Source organism: Poecilia reticulata, chromosome 3 (genome assembly GCF_904066995.2).
Source record: "Poecilia reticulata chromosome 3, P_reticulata-male-v2, whole genome shotgun sequence".
Classification (NCBI taxonomy): domain Eukaryota; kingdom Metazoa; phylum Chordata; class Actinopteri; order Cyprinodontiformes; family Poeciliidae; genus Poecilia; species Poecilia reticulata.
This window is the reverse complement of record NC_088832.1, coordinates 36,716,198-36,734,748: the sequence shown is the minus strand read 5'-3', so window position 1 is coordinate 36,734,748 and position 18,551 is coordinate 36,716,198. Positions and strand designations below refer to the sequence as shown.

At 49.0% G+C, this 18,551-nt stretch overlaps 1 protein-coding gene across 7 annotated transcripts in view; it reads right to left on the bottom strand.

Annotated features, from left to right (window-relative positions):
* Window positions 1–18,551, bottom strand: part of vps13c (vacuolar protein sorting 13 homolog C) — a 72,283-nt gene that overhangs the window by 16,869 nt on the left and 36,863 nt on the right. For 6 of the 7 annotated variants that reach the window (XR_014087058.1, XM_008402710.3, XM_081605720.1 and 3 more), the window contains 22 exons: window positions 18,189–18,487; window positions 17,933–18,080; window positions 17,538–17,676; window positions 17,344–17,453; window positions 17,106–17,275; window positions 15,728–15,981; window positions 14,992–15,218; window positions 14,825–14,917; window positions 13,768–14,001; window positions 13,554–13,685; window positions 12,423–12,512; window positions 12,151–12,306; window positions 11,799–12,063; window positions 11,561–11,721; window positions 11,360–11,481; window positions 10,982–11,279; window positions 8,581–8,970; window positions 7,623–7,727; window positions 7,392–7,547; window positions 7,190–7,315; window positions 6,988–7,121; window positions 5,795–5,921 (listed from right to left, as the gene is read on the bottom strand). Coding sequence is in view for 6 of the 7 variants with exons in the window: in XM_008402710.3 (XP_008400932.2) it covers window positions 5,795–5,921; window positions 6,988–7,121; window positions 7,190–7,315; window positions 7,392–7,547; window positions 7,623–7,727; window positions 8,581–8,970; window positions 10,982–11,279; window positions 11,360–11,481; window positions 11,561–11,721; window positions 11,799–12,063; window positions 12,151–12,306; window positions 12,423–12,512; window positions 13,554–13,685; window positions 13,768–14,001; window positions 14,825–14,917; window positions 14,992–15,218; window positions 15,728–15,981; window positions 17,106–17,275; window positions 17,344–17,453; window positions 17,538–17,676; window positions 17,933–18,080; window positions 18,189–18,487 (3,936 nt within the window). In the remaining variant the exon portion in view is untranslated. The remainder of the gene's footprint in view (window positions 1–5,794; window positions 5,922–6,987; window positions 7,122–7,189; window positions 7,316–7,391; window positions 7,548–7,622; window positions 7,728–8,580; window positions 8,971–10,981; window positions 11,280–11,359; window positions 11,482–11,560; window positions 11,722–11,798; window positions 12,064–12,150; window positions 12,307–12,422; window positions 12,513–13,553; window positions 13,686–13,767; window positions 14,002–14,824; window positions 14,918–14,991; window positions 15,219–15,727; window positions 15,982–17,105; window positions 17,276–17,343; window positions 17,454–17,537; window positions 17,677–17,932; window positions 18,081–18,188; window positions 18,488–18,551) is intronic. The other variant, XM_081605719.1, reaches the window with a different exon arrangement.

The following is an 18,551-nucleotide window of genomic DNA, read 5'->3' as shown; positions in this document are numbered from 1 at the left end:
AGTCTGTTGATCCTTGAATTGGTAACTGGTTAAACTGAACTGGCCTATTGTTACTGGTGTGGGATCTTTATCAGCACGTGGACATTTAGTAATGAATTAAATCAACGTATTTGGAAATATTTGTAGTTGATAATTAAACCAGCTATTTGATGCAAGTTTATTCTGTATAAATTATAATTTTTCCAACTTCAGTATAAATCACCTTTTGCTCTGTTTATCTGTCTCTGGTGTGTTAAATAAACCCTGATCCTCCCTGAGTTTTATCTTTAGGTTTTCTGATGAACAGCCTTTATTTTAAATATTGATTCCCTCATTTTAACATGAGTGCAGCATCATGAATCCAACACTAGACTTCAGCTTCATAGGTAAATGTAGTTGTATAAGTAAACATTAAGATGAATATTAATTTAACAGTGAGTGTACATGGGGAACTATATGGTTTGTATTTGTTCTCAGACCTGTAACCAGTACACTGGTTAATCTTTCAATGTATTTCAGAACTTTTCAAATGTTTTGTATTTCTAACCTTCCTCACTTTTATTTTTGTTTTCCAGCCGTTGCTCTGCAGTTTGACCTAAAGCTGACTCTTGAGGACTGCAGTAAAACTGTCGAAGTGGCTTCATTACACACCAGAATGAGAGGAAGACATCACAAGGAATCAAAGTGACGCCAACCAGAGTCAAACTGGGGTTACCACAACTTGTACCGTTTCCCTGGTTCATACAGTACAAAGCTTAACCTCATGGACTCTGTTCTTCTGTGGACAATAGACTGTTATTCTGACAGTCAAAAAGGAATCAAATATGTTTAAAGATCTGTCCCTTTTCTTAAATAAAATGTTATATCAAACCCATGTTGTCATTTTTAACCTTTTGTACACAGTTTAGCCATGATCTGCCAATAATATAGTGTTTAACACCAGTGAAGAAACTTTTAGTGGTATGTTATGTTACCTATCAGACCTAAAGATGTACATAAATCCTTTCATTCAATATGAAATCAACTCAAATCTGCATGCAGATCCACATTCAGATGATGGTTGAATCAACATTGACATAATGTCAGTTATGGTTGAAACCCTGACGTTGATTCAACATTCAAGTCACCGACCACTTTCAACGTTGATTCAATCATTTTGTGCTATCTGGGTGGTGACTCACGTTGTTCAAGATATTAAGGATATTAAGTATTAAGGTTTTTTGTGGTCTTTTTGTTGTTGCTGTTGATGCATGGATGACCCTTCAGTTCCTTGTGAGTCAACCTATTGTTGGATAAGCCATAATATGTTAGTGGTAAATTTTGGAGACATAGAGAATGTCATGAGTAGTGAATTGAACTAAGTTGCTGGAGCCACCAGATGTAAAGGTTGTTTAGGAGAATTTTCTACCTATCGTTACTCTGTTATGGGTTCTTTATGGGACAGAGTTCTAGGAGGAGGGGAGGTTTTGTGTGTGTATTTTGGGGAATGTACGATCTCTCAATGAAAATTAAACCTTTACTTACACAAAGGCCCAAATTAACTACCAATATAAATATGGTGCATAATCCCAGGTGGGAAACTGGAGCCGCCATCTTGGCCAGACATCTATGCAAAGAGCTTAACCAATGGATCATTTAACATGTATTCACAGAATATTAGGGGTATTAATTCGCCAATTAAAAGGATGAAAATGCTGACATATCTAAAGAGGCAGAAAACAGATATTGCATTTATTCAAGAAAGTCATCTTACAGACATGGAACATTTAAAACTGCGTGCAGATTGGATGAGGAATGTTTTTTATTCATATTATTCACTATTTAATAATCAAAAAGCTAATATACTAACCAATAATGTTCTATCTACTACATTTTCCTTATCTAGAGGTTGTAGGCAGGGCTGTCCCAGCTCCCCTCTGCTCTTTGCACTTGCAATTGAACCTCTAGCTGCTGCTATCCGATCCAACGCTTCTGTAACTGGAATCAAATTTGGTGCAAATGAGCATAAACTCTCATTATACGCAGATGACCTTTTGTTATATATAACCAAGCCATACAGCTCAACCCCCCCTCTTTTAGAATGCCTTAAAGCAGGGGTGTCAAACTCCAGTCCTCGAGGGCCACTGTCCTGCAACTTTTAGATGTGCCTCTGCTGCACCACACCTGAATAGAATAATTAGGTCATTAGCAAGGCTCTGGAGAACTGATCTACACAAGCAAGAGGTAATTAAACCATTTCATTCCAGTGTTTTGTACCTGTGGCACATCTAAAAACTGCAGGACAGCGGCCCTCGAGGACTGGAGTTTGACACCTGTGCCTTAAAGCATACAGTGCAGCCTCAGGATACAAATGAAATTACAATAAAAGTGAGATTCTATCCTTAAATGTGCAGGATGATAATATTAGAACTCTTACTAACCCATTAAAATGGTGTAACAACGGCTTTAAATACCTGGTTATCCAAGTGGGTAAATCAGAGGATTAAATATTTAAACAAAATTATACAAAGTTAATGGAAAAAACTAAACTTGATGTTCAAAGATGGATGGATCTGCCTTTATCACTCATAGGCAGAATCAATACTATTAAAATGAATTCTTTGCCTAAATATATATATCTGTTTCAATGCCTTCCAATAACTGTTCCCAAAAAGTTTTTCAGAGAGCTTAACAAAATCATAAATTCCTTCATATGGCAAAAAAAGAACCGCAGGGTTAAGATAACTTCACTACAGGCTCAGTATTCAAGGGGTGGATTGAATCTTCCAAATTTTAGTCATTACTACATCGCCTCTCAGTACAGACCGATTTGGATCTGACTACATGCAGAGAAAAGCGAAGCCAGATGGGTCTCAATACAGCAACATGAGATGAAGCATGTGCCCTTAAAGGACATTCCATTCATAGGCGATAGAAGAAGCTTGGCAACACAATAATTCTGAACACATTTACCGCCTGGCAAAGTCTCGCTCACTTTTAGATGTAAATATTAATTTCCTTAGAAGAACACCCTTGTGGGGAAACCCTAATCTTTCAAGCCATATTGCTGATTCAACATTACAGGGTTGGAGAAATAGGAAAATTCAAGTAGTAGCTGATCTGTATATTAATTATACGCTTGCTAACTTTCAACAATTGAGTAAAAAGTTTGATCTTCCTAAAAACAATTTTTTTTAATTCTTACAGATCAGAGGTTGGATTAAAGAGAAGTCTAGTGAGACATTTCCAGCAATCCCGGTTGAAACCTGCTTTGAATCATATTAATGTCACAAGCTAGACAGTTCAACTAAAGGATTGACGTCTCTATATACGGTATACTTAATGGAACACTACCAATACGTCAGGCGGCCAAAAAGCAAAAATGGGAAATGGAAATAGGATGTGTTTATGAGGAAGAGGATTGGAGTCGATTATTAGAACAGTCACAAACCATGTTCATTTCTACAAACCACAGGCAAACTCAATTTAATATATTCCATAGGACACATTACACTCCGGGCTGCACAGTGGCGCAGTTGTTAGAGCTGTTGCCTTGCAGCAAGAAGGTTCTGGGTTTGATTCCCGGCCCCGGTCTTTCTGCATGGAGTCTCCATGTTCTCCCTGTGCATGGTGGGTTTTCTCCAGGTACTCCGGTTTCCTCCCACAGTCCAAAAACTTGACTGTCAGGTTAATTGGCCTTTCCAAATTGCCCCTAGGTGTGAGTGTGTGTGTGCATGGTTGTGTGTGTCTCTGTGTTGCCCTGTGACAGACTGGCGACCTGTCCAGGTGACCCCGCCTCTCGCCCGGAACGTTAGCTGGAGATGGGCACCAGCAGCTCCTGACCCCACTGAGGGACAAGGGTGCAAGAAAATGGATGGATGGATGGATGGATGGATGGATATTACACTCCGTATAGATTGAATAAAATGGACAAAAAATTTCTTCCAAATGTCAGAGATGCAAGGTGACCAATGGGGACCTTCTGCATATGCTATGGTATTGTCCAATAATAGGAAACTTTTTGAAACACATGATTGAGATCACATCAAGAGTTGTGGGACATCAGATTGAACAAGAACCCAAGGTGTGGATTTTAGGAGATTTAACAACTATTAGAATAAATTATTATAAGAAATACTTTATTCTTCTTGCAAGCACAGCAGCAAAAAAAATGTATTTAAAAAAATTTGAAATCTGAAAAATCGTCATTAATAAGACAATGGATTGATGAGTTGGTGTCTTACTGTAAACCGGAAAAGATTCTTTATAATGTGAGCAGAAAACAAGCAGCATTTGGGGCAACATGGGGCCCCTTCATGGAAATGTCATCCTCTATGGATGTGACTGGCCGGGATGCAGTGACTCTTATGGATTAGCTCAAACATAAGCTGGCAGTACTATGGTTGGGTAATCATACTAACTGGACCTTTACTATCCTGTAAGAGAGACGCAGGGAGTGGATGGGGAGAAAGAAAAAAAATTAATAATGACCGATTTATTGACACTTTAATAGGCACGACCAGTTGTGTTAAATAGTTGTCAGGTTATTTTGAAATCTTGCTATTGTGTTTGTTTTTTCACCCACTGTTTCGTAATAATGTACCAAATATAACTGTTTGTCATGTATTTGAAAATGAACAGAAATAAAGCTGTTAAAAAAAAGAAGGAATCCGAGGATCCGAGGTTTAAACCAGGAATTTATGATAAAAGTTTCAAACAGTGGGCAGATAAAGGTATTACAGAAATGTGTAAATTGGTTGAAAAGGGCAAACGGCTGAGTTTTAATAATTTAAAGATAAAATTTGGACTGGAGGACCAAGACCAGTATAGATACTTGCAGATAAAAGATTATTATGAGAAAGAGATTAAAACCAGCATAAGAAATTGAGATATTTCACCATGAAGGAAATAAGTTTCGAGTTATTTCAGCACTGTGTCAGGGACTGATGGCAGATAGGAAGACATCTGCTATATATTAAAGAAGAGGAACTGAAGGAACATATAAGGGATGATTTAAAATCTGTAAAACTCGGAGCACAGCCACCTGCTCCTGTGTTTGGAGGGAATTTAATTGGAAAAACCTGATTAGATTCTTTATAACCCCAAAGATCAGGAGCAGGATGGTGTCCAGTTCACAGCCATGCTGGAGACTCTGTGGCCAGACTGATGCACATATTCTGGTCCTGTCAAAAGTTAAACACATACTGGCATAATGTTTGTCTTATTTTGAAAAACATATTGGGATATGGAATACCCAGATCATGTAAAAACTCTACCTGGATGAATATCTGTTAAAAATATTAAAAAACATCACAAACAGGAACCACCGACGGCGGAGCGATGAGGAAAAGATGATGTTATTTTCATAACCAGTTAAAAATGGACATGGATGACAAACATTTGTACATGAAGGTAAATGTATTGATACCTCTCCACTGTATCTGCTCAAAGAAATGTTCAATAAAAAATAAGTAAAAAGAGAGAGAATTGTCTTGAAGCTACATGTAACGGTTGTCCTGGACTGAATCCCAGAATTGATCGACTAAATATTGGTTTATGATTCTCAGGAAGGTTAAATCTTCAAGGATTTCTTAGATTATACATTATGTCAACACCGCTATTTTTAACATTATATCTCTTGACTTTCCGTAAAATATTATGTTCAACTACTTTTTCCGATTTTCTTGTTTTGAAATAGGATGTGCAGTGTCCTCGATGCATTTGTTTATTAAAATACACTTTATTTGGTGAATTCTTCTGAAACACACTGCTCTTATTATGAACATAACTGTATGTCTACCGTCCAGACGGCACTGAAACAGTGTGCAGCACTGACCTGCAGCAGGTCCAGCTCCCCTGAATGCTCCTTGCAGCTCCAGCAGAGCTTGCGGGTTCCTGCAGGGTCGTCCCAAGCAAAGCGTCGGGCCTCGCAGGGTTCCAGCTTGTGGATCAGCTCTGAACCACTGCAGGAGTCAAAAATATAGTTTCAGGGTGAGGAGGAAAAAATTGGCTCAAGCATCAAGTTCAGTTTGGAGCTAATTTATCTGCAGTGGGGCGGGCGACGGACTCAGAGGACCTGGTTGGTGTTTAGTGGTTAAAATGTTATCAGGCGGTTAGTAGAGAAAGATTTAGAAACCAGGGGAGCATCAGTTCATCGGCCTCTTCTGCCTGAAGCACTCGGCATTCTGGACGGGAGTAAATCAAATCACACGACCTTCTTCCTTCACTCCAGACTCCAATGGTTCTCTGAAGCCTTTCCTGCAGTCAGCATCTTTCTGCTGGGTCTGAAGCTGTTCAGCCCTGATCAGCCCAGGTCCCGACACACTGAGTAGAAACATTTCCACTCAGTGTGAGTTTTGCTGCTGTTTTTTCTTCCATCTGATTTCAAAAGTTTCTGTAATAACCGATCACAACAATCATTCAGGTTGTTTTTCTGACTACATTTCTTCCTCCAAGACGACGGCTATCCTTGCAATTTTCTACCCAGTTTTAGTTTCTGCATCTCCCTATTTGTTTCCTCTGCTTGATGCCAAACATGGACATGAAGACGTCACCGGGCCGAACCTGGGAGCAGACCAGCTGGTCAATGTCTGAAGAAGATCTGTGCCTGACGGAGGGCAGCAGACGGAGGGCAGCAGACGGAGGGCAGCAGACGTCGAGGCAGCGATTCCTGGGCTGCTGCCCCCCCACCTCCCCCTTAGACTTCATTTTAATAATAAAAGCCTCTAAACGCCTTAGAACAGTTTCCTGCCTGAGCAGATGCTCAGGGTCGTAACAGTCTTATCAACAACTGTCACATGCTCACACTGGATACTAATTACACCACCCAGAAGGTTAAAGGTCACAGCGTTACGGAAGTACAGATGAGAGAAGAAACCTGTCAGATAGCATCATCTTAATCTTTTCTGATTCGCTGCAGCAACCTGGTTTCTTTGGGCCGTTGTGTCAAACCTTCCTGTGATAGGGTTAGGTGTGTGTGTGTGTGTGTGTGTGTGTGTGTGTGTGTGTGTGTGTGTGTGTGTGAGTAACCTCTGCCTGTAGCTGATGGTGGCCCAGGGCGTGTGGTTGATCAGCAGGGCGGGGGCGGCTCCGTCATAATATTCACTGAAGCTGATGATGGTGGCGTGATTGGAGACGTTGATGTCCACCATGATCCCTCCACACTGCAAAGAGTCTCAGGTCAAAGACTGGAAATGCTTTAAAGGTTAAAGGTCCAGAGACAAACACTGACCATGTCCATGCTCAGCAGGGTGCCGTTGTCTTGCTGACTGAAGAAGAAGAACTTGGAGTGGGACAGTGATCCCACCACTCGGACACAAAGCTTCTCGGAGCTTTTCTCCGGCCAGAGAGGGAGGCACTGCAAACCAACAGCAGGAGATCGAAACCAGGCCAGGTTCTGACCCAGACCGGGTTCTGCTGCCGGTTCTCCTCACCTCGGTGGACGGAACGTAGTGCCACCTGGTGGCCGTCTGGCTGAGGAGTTCTCCCACCTCCAGTTCGTATGAAGACTTGTTGACCAGCGTGTAGAACGGACTGAAGGAGACGATTCTGGTCAGGTTGAAGCTGCTCATGTGGATGCTGACGCCCACCTGCAGGGGGCGACAGGAGGAGCTTCACAGAAGAGCCACTCAGAGCTAAAACCAGTAGGAGACAATGGGACGTACCAGAAAGTCCATGTTGGTGGAGGGACAGCGGACACAACCGTAGCTTCCCACTGTGTCCAGGGAGAAGCCGTCAGAAAAGGAGCTGGTGGAGATGCAGAGCTGCAGCTGCAGAGCGACCACACAGTTTTAACGCGCTCATGCTGATTAATATGCACTGTTCCTTATGAAATAAATTCACATGCAAGAAGAAGATGCTAAAATCCAAACCCAGATGGACGCTCAGGCTGTGTAGACAGAAACGTCTTTACGGTCAGAGGAAAACCTAAACTGAGCCGAATTAGATTTAGTAAAAAGCAGATCTGATGGATCAAAACCATCCAGTGATGGAGGAATTATGTCCAGTGACTGATTGACCTGGAGCCGATCAATCTGATAAGTGAAACCGGACCGATATTGACAGCTGATTATTTCCACCTTGTTGCTGTGTGTTGATGTAGTGAAGGGTTGTGTGAATTTTAACTGAGGCAAAAAGAAAAGATCGTTGCATCACTGTGACGAAATGGTGGAGAAACACACACACACACACACACACACACACACACACACACACACACACACACACACACACACACACACACACACACACACACACACACACACCAGAGGGTGCGGGACGGTAACGTGAACCCAGGAGGCTCCATTTGTTAGCAGCGGTTCTGCACATGTTACAGTCTAATTAGCTTCTTCCAGGTTCTAATATCCTCAGGTTAGTATATTAAATGACAGATGGGCTTTAAAATAGCAGGTCAAATACAGAAAATGATCTGTAACCTGTGATGTATTCATACAGGTACATATCAGTGATCAGCCCTAACTGCAGTATAAATATTGGGTAAATAAATAAGAGAGAAAAACTTAAGAACGAATATAGAAAAGTCTTTACATTCAGCTGAACAGCGATGGGTTCGTGGCTCTTTAAGGCGGTCTGATGAAACTCCGCCTTCACGGCGACTCTCACCTTGTTTTTGGTGAACAGATTTGATTTCTTGAAGGAGAAGAGGACGACGTCTCGGTACTCGGCCGGATGCTTGAAGACGGCGTCCTCTGAGCTGTACTGAAGCACCCGGCTCGTCTTGTTGATGATCCAGTACGGACTGAAGAGCGACAGCAGGACGCGGCTCGCTGTCTTCGTCACGTGAACGCTCACGTCCACCGTCAGCGCCGTGTCCGCGTCGCAGGTCAGGCACACGGCGAAAAACTCCGGCAGTTCCCGTTTAATCTGGATGTGTCCGTGCCAGCCCCGGCCCTGGTACTGGATCAGCGCCACAGACATGATCTCGCCCGACACGCGGGCGTTCAGCAGGTCTGAGGTGCTGCCCTCCTGAATCTCAGAGACTTCAGCCGAGTTCTGCGGGACACCAGAACAAAACACAGGGCAGATTTAATGAGCCGTTTCCTTGGATGAAGTGAACCCAACATATTCCAACCCAAACATGACGGAAAAGGTAAGTAAACTTTATTGATGCAGCACCTTTCAGACATAAAGATCACAGAGTGCTTTACAAAAAGGAAACATCAGCAATAAAACAATCTAAAATGAATGAACAGAATGAACCAGCAGCCAGTCTGAAGCCTTGAGACTCTTTAAATGCGTCAGTCGCCTCGGAGCAGCCACTGAAGGAGGGAGCCGGTCCAGAGCCGGTCCAGAGCCGGTCCAGAGCCGGTCCAGAGCCTGGACGTTACTGTAGCGATTTATATCAGGCCCAGTGGGCGCAAGTACAATAGAAAGAGGAGTGGGCCCAGACCTGAACCCTGGGGCCCCCCACAGTGGGCCCAGACCTGAACCCTGGGGCCCCCCACAGTGGGCCCAGAACTGAACCCTGGGGCCCCACAGTGGGCCCAGAACCGAACCCTGGGGCCCCACAGTGGGCCCAGACCTGAACCCTGGGGCCCCCCACAGTGGGCCCAGAACTGAACCCTGGGGCCCCACAGTGGGCCCAGAACCGAACCCTGGGCCCCACAGTGGGCCCAGACCTGAACCCTGGGCCCCCCACAGTGGGCCCAGACCTGAACCCTGGGGCCCCCACAGTGGCCCAGACCTGAACCCTGGGCCCCCACAGTGGCCCAGAACTGAACCCTGGGCCCCACAGTGGGCCCAGAACTGAACCCTGGGGCCCCACAGTGGGCCCAGACCTGAACCCTGGGGCCCCCCACAGTGGGCCCAGACCTGAACCCTGGGGCCCCCCACAGTGGGCCCAGAACTGAACCCTGGGGCCCCACAGTGGGCCCAGAACCGAACCCTGGGGCCCCACAGTGGGCCCAGACCTGAACCCTGGGGCCCCCCACAGTGGGCCCAGAACTGAACCCTGGGGCCCCACAGTGGGCCCAGAACCGAACCCTGGGGCCCCACAGTGGGCCCAGAACTGAACCCTGGGGCCCCCCACAGTGGGCCCAGAACTGAACCCTGGGGCCCCACAGTGGGCCCAGAACCGAACCCTGGGGCCCCACAGTGGGCCCAGAACTGAACCCTGGGGCCCCACAGTGGGCCCAGAACTGAACCCTGGGGCCCCACAGTGGGCCCAGACCTGAACCCTGGGGCCCCACAGTGGGCCCAGAACTGAACCCTGGGGCCCCACAGTGGGCCCAGAACTGAACCCTGGGGCCCCACAGTGGGCCCAGACCTGAACCCTGGGGCCCCCCACAGTGGGCCCAGAACTGAACCCTGGGGCCCCACAGTGGCCCAGAACCGAACCCTGGGGCCCCCCACCCACAGAGGGCCCAGAACCGAACCCTGGGGCCCCCCACCCACAGAGGGCCCAGAACCGAACCCTGGGGCCCCCCACCCACAGAGGGCCCAGAACCGAACCCTGGGGCCCCCCACCCACAGTGGGCCCAGAACCGAACCCTGGGGCCCCCCCCACAGTGGGCCCAGAACTGAACCCTGGGCCCCCCCCCCACAGTGGGCCCAGAACTGAACCCTGGGCCCCCCCCCCCACAGTGGGCCCATCCAATGGACTCGATGACAGCAGCATACGCTTCAAAAGATCAGTGATCTGATGGGTAAAAGAGACCACAGGTCAGAGGTCAGAGGGTCCAGAGATACTGGCTCTGATGTTGGCAACTTTATCCGTAAAAAATGTAAAAACCCATTACAATGAGGTGTTGAAGACCTGCTGAGGTCATTGTGAAGGGGTGAGGAAAAGGTCACCTGGGATGTTATTCTTTCAACCGACGCTCTACAGATTGTTCAGGACTTAAGAAATGTTTTAATGTGGTTCAGGGAAAAGATTTAGTGAAAGGTGAAACTCTGGACTTCCTGCCCCATCGACATTTCAACCCCTAACCCAAGGAGACTAAAGGAACCGGGCCATTCATTCATTTACTCGTTGGATCGATCAACAGGCAGACAGCCGGCCTACCTCCATGATGTAGCTGACGGTGTACGGCAGCAGGTTGCACAGCGCTGCCGTTGGATGCAGGTGGAGGATGTAGGCGGGGTCCCAGTCCTCCTCACCGCGGCTGCTGATGTGCCGCAGGTCGTCAGGGACGGCCAGCGTGCTGACCATGAGCGGCAGCAGGTTGCTGTCTGACGCAGGACACTGCAGGACGGACTGGACCTCAGAGCTGCAGTGGACCTGCTCCTTCCAGGCCACGCAGCTGGAAGACGGACCGTACAGCCCGTCCAGGCGACCCGCTGGACGCACAAACAGCTGGCACCTGCCAGAAAGAGACGACAGGACACGTTCAGCTCCGTGCCGTTTGACAGAACCAGCTGAGAACCCCTCGGAGAGCCCCACCTGTATGCTTCTAGATCAACATGAAACTCCCGTTCCGGCTCCGCTGTGCCGATGCTCTGCAGGGTTCTGGATGCTGGGCAGTATTTCAGGATGGTGAAGGGTTCTGTGAAGTGGTTTATAATCTGCAGACACAGATGGAGACGGTGGGCGGCCTACAGCAAGTGTTGGTTACAATGAAGTGGGGAGAGTTTGGGTTCTGACCTGCAGGGGGGAGCGTACGGTGATGATCTTGTTGCCTTCAGCAGCATCAATCTGCAGCAGCACAGACACCGCCTCCTGCAGCATCGGACCTCGAACGTTGTAGAGACGTCTGCCAGGATTATCCACGGCGATGTTGGAGATCTCGCTGTACCCAGAAGGCACTGCAGGTTCAGACAGACAGCGTCACTACAACTGTCAGGACTTAGAGGAAAGGCAGCGATCAGAGGGAGTTTCAGACCGATGGTGAGGTTAAACAGGCCGCTCTCCTGACGCTGCAGAGCTGACAGTTTCCCTCTGATTGTGGATTCAAAGGCAGAGTGCATCAGGTCCATGCTCTGATCCACCGGCAGCTCGTGAAGTTTTCCTTGTGCCACGGATCCGACCGGCCTCAGGTTGGCGCTGTGCTGCACGATGATTGGAATGCCCAGAGCATTTCTCAGGGTGAAGGGAGGTTTCTCCTTCAGAGTGGAGTCGAAGGCTGAGGCTGCTCCTTCGCTGAATGCCTGAAGGAGAACAAACAGCATTAAAGGGTATTTCCACCTTCAAATGCAAACCTGCCAAACAGCACCCCCTGCTGGACTGAGGTGTACCTCTGCGAGCTTTTGGAAGACGCTGAGGCTGGACTTGGAGAAGGTGATGTTCAGGGTGTCTTTGGAGCAGATGCTGATGGCAGTTTGAGGTTCAGGAAGGAACACAAAGTCATCTCCATGCACAGGACTCTTGTCCATGACTGGATTATTCTTAATCTGTGCAGAAAAAAAGAGTAACCCAATCAAACTCTCAACATAGTGGACTGATCGGAGCCCCGATCAGGGCGGCGGAGCAAAACGAGTCGTGCTCAGTGTGAGGAGAGATTCGTTACCTCCAGCTGCAGGTTCCAGCGGCGCCGGCCGCTGTCCACTCGCTCTATTAGCGGTTCCCACACGGCGTGGATCTCGTTAAAATAGTTCACCTGCAAACAAACAGACTGTTAGCTTGTTTCCATCATCAAAGAAAATAACTCGAATCTGAGGGTTCCTTGTAGCAAAGCAAACTGAACATCATTGGACTGAACTACAGATTGATCAGGACTGTAGAGATGTTTTAATGTGCTTCAGGAAAACCATTTACAGAAACATGGAGCTCTGGACTTCCTGCCCATCGACATTTCAACCCCTAACCCAAGGAGAGGGTAGTGTTAGGGTTAGAACCGGGTCATTCATTCATTTACTCGTTGGATCATCATTGGAACTGAAACCCAGATCAGCAGGGATCCTTTAGGTTTCAATCTTGTTGAGATCTAGACCTTTACTCTGAAGACTCTTTTCAACTTTATTTTGAAAGGGCTGGGATTAGTCAGCCAACACAATGAGATCAAGTCTCTTCCTTGGACATTATCGTTGAGCTTTATTTTGATAGTCCAATTCTTTAGATCAGTGGTCTCCTGTGACTTCCTCTGGAATTAATCAGCCTTATTAACATTGGCTCTGCTAATATCTATATTGTTTATTGTTTGGTTCTTCTTAACCTTTACATACACAAGTAAAACCACAAAAAACACAAAGCTGAAAGAACTAATCAGCTGATAAAAGTAGTTCAGAAATAGATCAACAATATTTAAATTCCTGTCAATGACAAGAAAGCAAAGCTTAGACTGAGAAGTGTAGGTCGAAGCACACGCTCATTGTGTTATTTTCCTAAAATATTGTAATTCTAATGAGCTGATGTTGGAGTCAGGTGAAGGAGAGAGACAGATACAAGTTGTAGGACAACTGAAGCTGCTGGTTCTGAGTTTCTTCTTTTAATGTTCCAATAAAAACTCAGAAGTTCAACATTTTGGGTCAAACTTAGAAACATGTATTTTTGTGAATGTAATGAAAAAAATCAATGTTGCTAAAGTTGATTCCACTTCATTTTCCATACATGGTGTGTTTTAGTTCTCATCTCTGTCTGAACTGAATCACTGTGAAGTTTTTCATAATAAAAGTCCCTAAGCTGCATGAAGCTGCATCACCTCCAGCGTCAAGTCGGCCTGCAGCTGCAGCAGAGACGACCAGTTCTTGGCCGCTCCATTAAGGGACGTCTCAGCCAGCAGCAGCGGGACCGTCCGATGGCCCAAACCCGACTCCAGCGTCACCTGGACCACCTGGAACAGCGGAAGACTCCATGAAGAAGAACGGGCTCCGCCCTCACCTGAGCAAAGCTCCAGACGGTCCGGTGCAGTTTACCTTGACCTGCGCGGTGAAGGTTTCCCCCTCGGTGCTGCCGTCAGACTCCCGGTAGCTCTCCGTGATCTCGGTGGCCTGGTCCACCCCCAGGTACCAGAAGTTGCAGTTGTAGATGTTCATGACGGACCACAGGTCGCCGACCTCCACCGGAGACGCCCGACCCGGCTCGGCCGGCGGCTTCGCCGTCATGCCGGCCGTTATCGTCATCACCGTGTTGAGGATGACCGGAGAGATCTGAGCAGAGCATGAGGCAACACTGAGCTGGAGGACAGTTCAGCACTTCCTGTTTCGCAGTTAGCACAACACAGATGAGTCAGTCAGACAGACTTGGACTAGACCACTGCAACACTTTACCCCCACCCATCAGGTTGCTTTCACTTCTCTTTAGGATCTTTATGAAGAATCAGACCAAGTGACCCTATCAGGAATAAAAATCTTTGACTTTTGGTCAAAATGTCTGATTAGATTAAAGAAACATGAAAAACCTGTTAAATGAATTTCAATGTTTCAATGCAGCAGTGAGTGAGCCGGTCCTGACTGGACGTCCTGTCCATGAGATCCATCAGTTCAACTGGACTTTACCTGACCCAGTTCTCTCACAGATTGTTCGAATGATGGTTCTGACCCGGTTTAATCTCCGTTCATGAGCTCAGCTTCAACTCCACACCTCCAGCTCCTCCTTCTCATTGGTGCTTCCGTCTCCCACTGCTGGAGGACTTCCTGGTTTCTGACCAATCAGAGCCCAGAGAGACACGCCCACTTTCTCATTCACTTCCTGTAGATTTGGTTCTGGAGAAACTGGACCTGAAGGTTCTGTTGAACCCATCAGCACTCCTGCAGAAACAGTCTAGATGTTCTGATGACTTTTTTTCCACACAAGTCATATTTCTGTCTGATGAGAAGAGTGATGCTGTGGGCTCCCCAGAGAGGGAGGGCATCGCCATGGCAACCAGTGACCCAGTAGCTTCACTCAATGTTTCTTTAAAAATGTACAGCTTCCTACTGGAGAATCAACTGAAATGAAATAAATATTACACTGAACATCAGCAGAACCGACCTTAACGATGACTTCCTCCACCGTCACCGAGCCGCTGGCTGGCCGGGTCCGACTGGTTCTGGTTTCCAGTGTGACAGAGCAAGGCTGCAGCACCTGGTACAACGAGTCACATCTGGATCAGAGGAACCGACCCCGCACTGGTGCTGATTCTGCAGATCAGGACTTACAGTGGTCACGGCTCTGTTCTCCTTGCTCTGAATGAACGGGCCGGCCAGAACCTTCAGCTCCCTCAGGTTGGCCTTTACGCTCCGCGACCCGTCCGCCTCCTCCAGCAGGTTGAAGTCACCCTGAAACGAGGCGACGAGCGCCGGCGCGTCCGCCTTCATCAGGTCGGCTACAAACACCACCTCCGGGTCCACGACGACCGCCCGCAGCCGGGTCGTCAGCGCCGCGGCTGCAGAGACAGCACAGGGTCAGGAGGAGCTGCAGCAGAGGACGCCGCCGCTGCTTTCCGTTCGGGGAACCCAACTCACTGAGCTCGGCCCGAGAGCCCTAGTTGGCCAGGGCCCAAAGGGCTGAGGGCCCTGATGCAGGGAGGCCTCAGGGCCCCACAGGCCTGTGGGCCCAACAGGCCTCGGGGCCCCACAGGCCTCAGGGCCCCACAGGCCCCTACCTGCCAAGTTCTCCTCTAGACTTTAAGGTTCATCGGCTGTTTTTCTCTACTGGTTTGTGGCGACTGGAGTTTCCTCTCATTATAACTGACTCAAACTAAGGCTGGCCTATCGGGTCCTACTGGGGCCTATCGGGTCCTACTGGGGCCTATCGGGTCCTACTGGGGCCTATCGGGTCCTACTGGGGCCTATCGGGTCCTACTGGGGCCTATCGGGTCCTACTGGGGCCTATCGGGTCCTACTGGGTCCTATCGGGTCCTACTGGGGCCTATCGGGTCCTACTGGGTCCTACCGGGTTTGGTTTCGCTCCGTGGTTCTGCGATCTGCTTCAGCGGCAGCTTGTTGCTCGGGGCAACAGGGCCGGCTGCAGCCGGACTCGGAGGCAGAGCCTGCAGGAAGAAATCTGCGACTGCCATGAGGAACTCCACGCTGGCACACAGGTAGAGCTTCTGCAGGACGGCCACCAGGTCTCGTTCTACTGGACCCTGGCGGAGCGTCACGTCCACCATGGCCTGGGAGACGTCCTCGTCCCTCTGTCCCACCATCCTGCAGGGACACAGACCAGCAGCAATGAGGTCCAGCTAAACTTCAGCATCAAACTGTAACGTTTTCAGCAAACCAATTTTAACGAGAATCTAAGAATATAAATAACATGTACTGGACACTACAGCGAGTGTTCAGTACTGGTGTTAGACCTGAAACTTCTGGAAGTTCTACATGAGGCTCAGTGAGAGATGAGATGGACCTTTCAGAACCCCAGAATGCAGCCAAACTGCAGTTACTTTGCACATTTAAGAAAAGCTGCTACAGCAAAGTGCAAAAACACAGCGCCGCTCCGTTTCTGCTACATTTGAAGCCCGGTGGACCAGAAATGACTCTAGATGAGATTAAACACCCAAACAGCCGCAGCCCGCCGGGCCGGACCGGCATTTGGACTGACGGAAACGACAGAGCTGGACGTGGATCTGAGTCGATCCTGACAAATTAAAGCCAAAGGAAACAGTGACCCCAGAACAGATCCCTGAGGACCTCCACCAGTTCAGGGTGATTCTCCAGACATTGGACCAGAACCGGTCCAGAGCAGAACCTCCAGTGGAGAGATGCAGACGCCGAGTCCAGCCAGGTCCAATTCAGCCGACACTCCAGAACCAGCTTTAGACAGGACTGCCACTGCACTTCAGCGGACCAAACCGCTGAAGGACGGACGGGTCCAGCTGGGTCCAGCTTGGGTTCTGATTGGAGCAACTCCTGGACCGAGTCTGATGGTGAAAATGCTCCACATGTCAGAACCAAGAACCTGCAGAACTTTCCACGGACCAACCAGGTTTGGACTGACGGACGTCTTCTGACAGAACCGGACCGAAGCTCAGAATCCGGACCGGCCTCAGTTGGGTTTCAACAGCCTCCTTCTGTCTTTACGGGGAAAATGGGTTCTAGACCCTAAAGAGAAACGACGAGCCCAATCGGACCTGCAGCTTAAAAACATGTCAGGCTGTCATGCTGAGGTCCAGAAGAACCAATAGAACCTCGGTGCTGGATAAACACGACTTTCCTCCAGTCCCGTTTGGGGAGGAAAGAAAACTTACAGAACCTCCAAGGAGAGGCTCTGGACCTCTGGTGACCCGGTTCTGTCTGGGTCTCATTTGTTCAGACAGCCATGTGATCGTTACCGTGACGTGACCCGGTTCAGTCCATCTCGCAGGTCGTCCAGAGTGCACGCCGTCAGAACCGTGTTCACCTCCATGCTGCCATTGGACTGGACCCGTCCTGAAGCCTTCATCAGACGCAGAACCAGCTGACCCAGTCTGAGGTTCTGCTGGCGGCCAAGGCCCACGGGCTGCTGGGAACAGGTGGAACAGTGAGACCAACCAGACAGGAACAAGCCGGACCGGATCCAGCCTTACTCACCTGTTTCGGGTCGTCGTGGTACAGAACCAGACCCAGAGACTGGACGTTGAAGGAAAACTTCAGCGTCTCCACGGCTTCATCCTCGTCTCGCTCTCCTCTCCCAGGCTCACCTGGGCAGGTAGAACACAGGTGACTTTTAACTCCACATGCGACCCACACCGGCCCGGTTCCGGGTTCGCCTGCGGTTGTCCAACCTGCAGGGGGCGCCGCGGCCGCTGGAACCTGCAGGCGGACCTCTTTTGGGGCGGCGCCGCCATCCAGACCGCCGGCTTCTGCCAGGTTCTCCGTCAGGATCTGCAATGTGACCCTGAGGTCGTCCTGGCTGAGCTCCAGCTGCACACACAAATAGCGGGTCAGAACCAGGAGCAGAACCTGGGCCTCTTCTCACCTGCAGAGCTAGCCTGGAGTAGTTAGCCTGTTAGCTTTCAGGAGAGGGTGGGGGGAACCAGAACGGACAGAACCAGACCCACATATCAGCGGAAACACCTGATGCTGTGAAGCATGGTGGTGGAGGAGTGATTATGTGGGTCTGTTTTGGAGGCAACCCTGACCTGAACTCTGACCTCTGACCTCAAGCTTTGCCCCATACCTCCGTGGGCCTCAGGTCTCCGTCCAGCTCCACGGCCGCCATCTTGTGGTACCAGGACGCCGCCAGGTTCCTCCTGATGCTGAGCTGCAGGTTCACCGGCCTCAGCAGCTCGACGCTCGGCTTCTCGGACCCGGAGTCCAGCCAGGTTCTGGAGGACAGCGGGACAACGCGGGTCAGGCGCTTTCCACTGGCAAGTCGAGCTCTTTAGGCCTCTCTCAGGCGGAGACCCGGTCCGGTGGGACTCGAGTCGGCTCACCTGGACAGGTGCAGCTCAGACAGCTGCACAGCCATGTTGTCGACGACAGCAGGCAGGGGGCGCTCTCCCGCCGGCAGCACAGAGAAACTGTTTCCCACCGTAATGAGACCCAGGTCCATCACAAGTGCATTATGGGAAGTGGAGGACTGGGGGATGATGATGAGGGGAGCCTTCACCCAGACGTCCAAGGACAGACGGAACGTCCTCTGGGCCAAGACGCTGGACGCAGCTTTCTCTGCAGCCTGCGCCGTCGCCGAGCTCAGCGCCTCTTTGGCTGCCTGGAAGTTGTTGCTGAAGTTCTGAGGGCAAAAAGACAAAAGCTTAGAAAATGAGGCTAACTGCTCCAAGAGAAAACACGAGGAC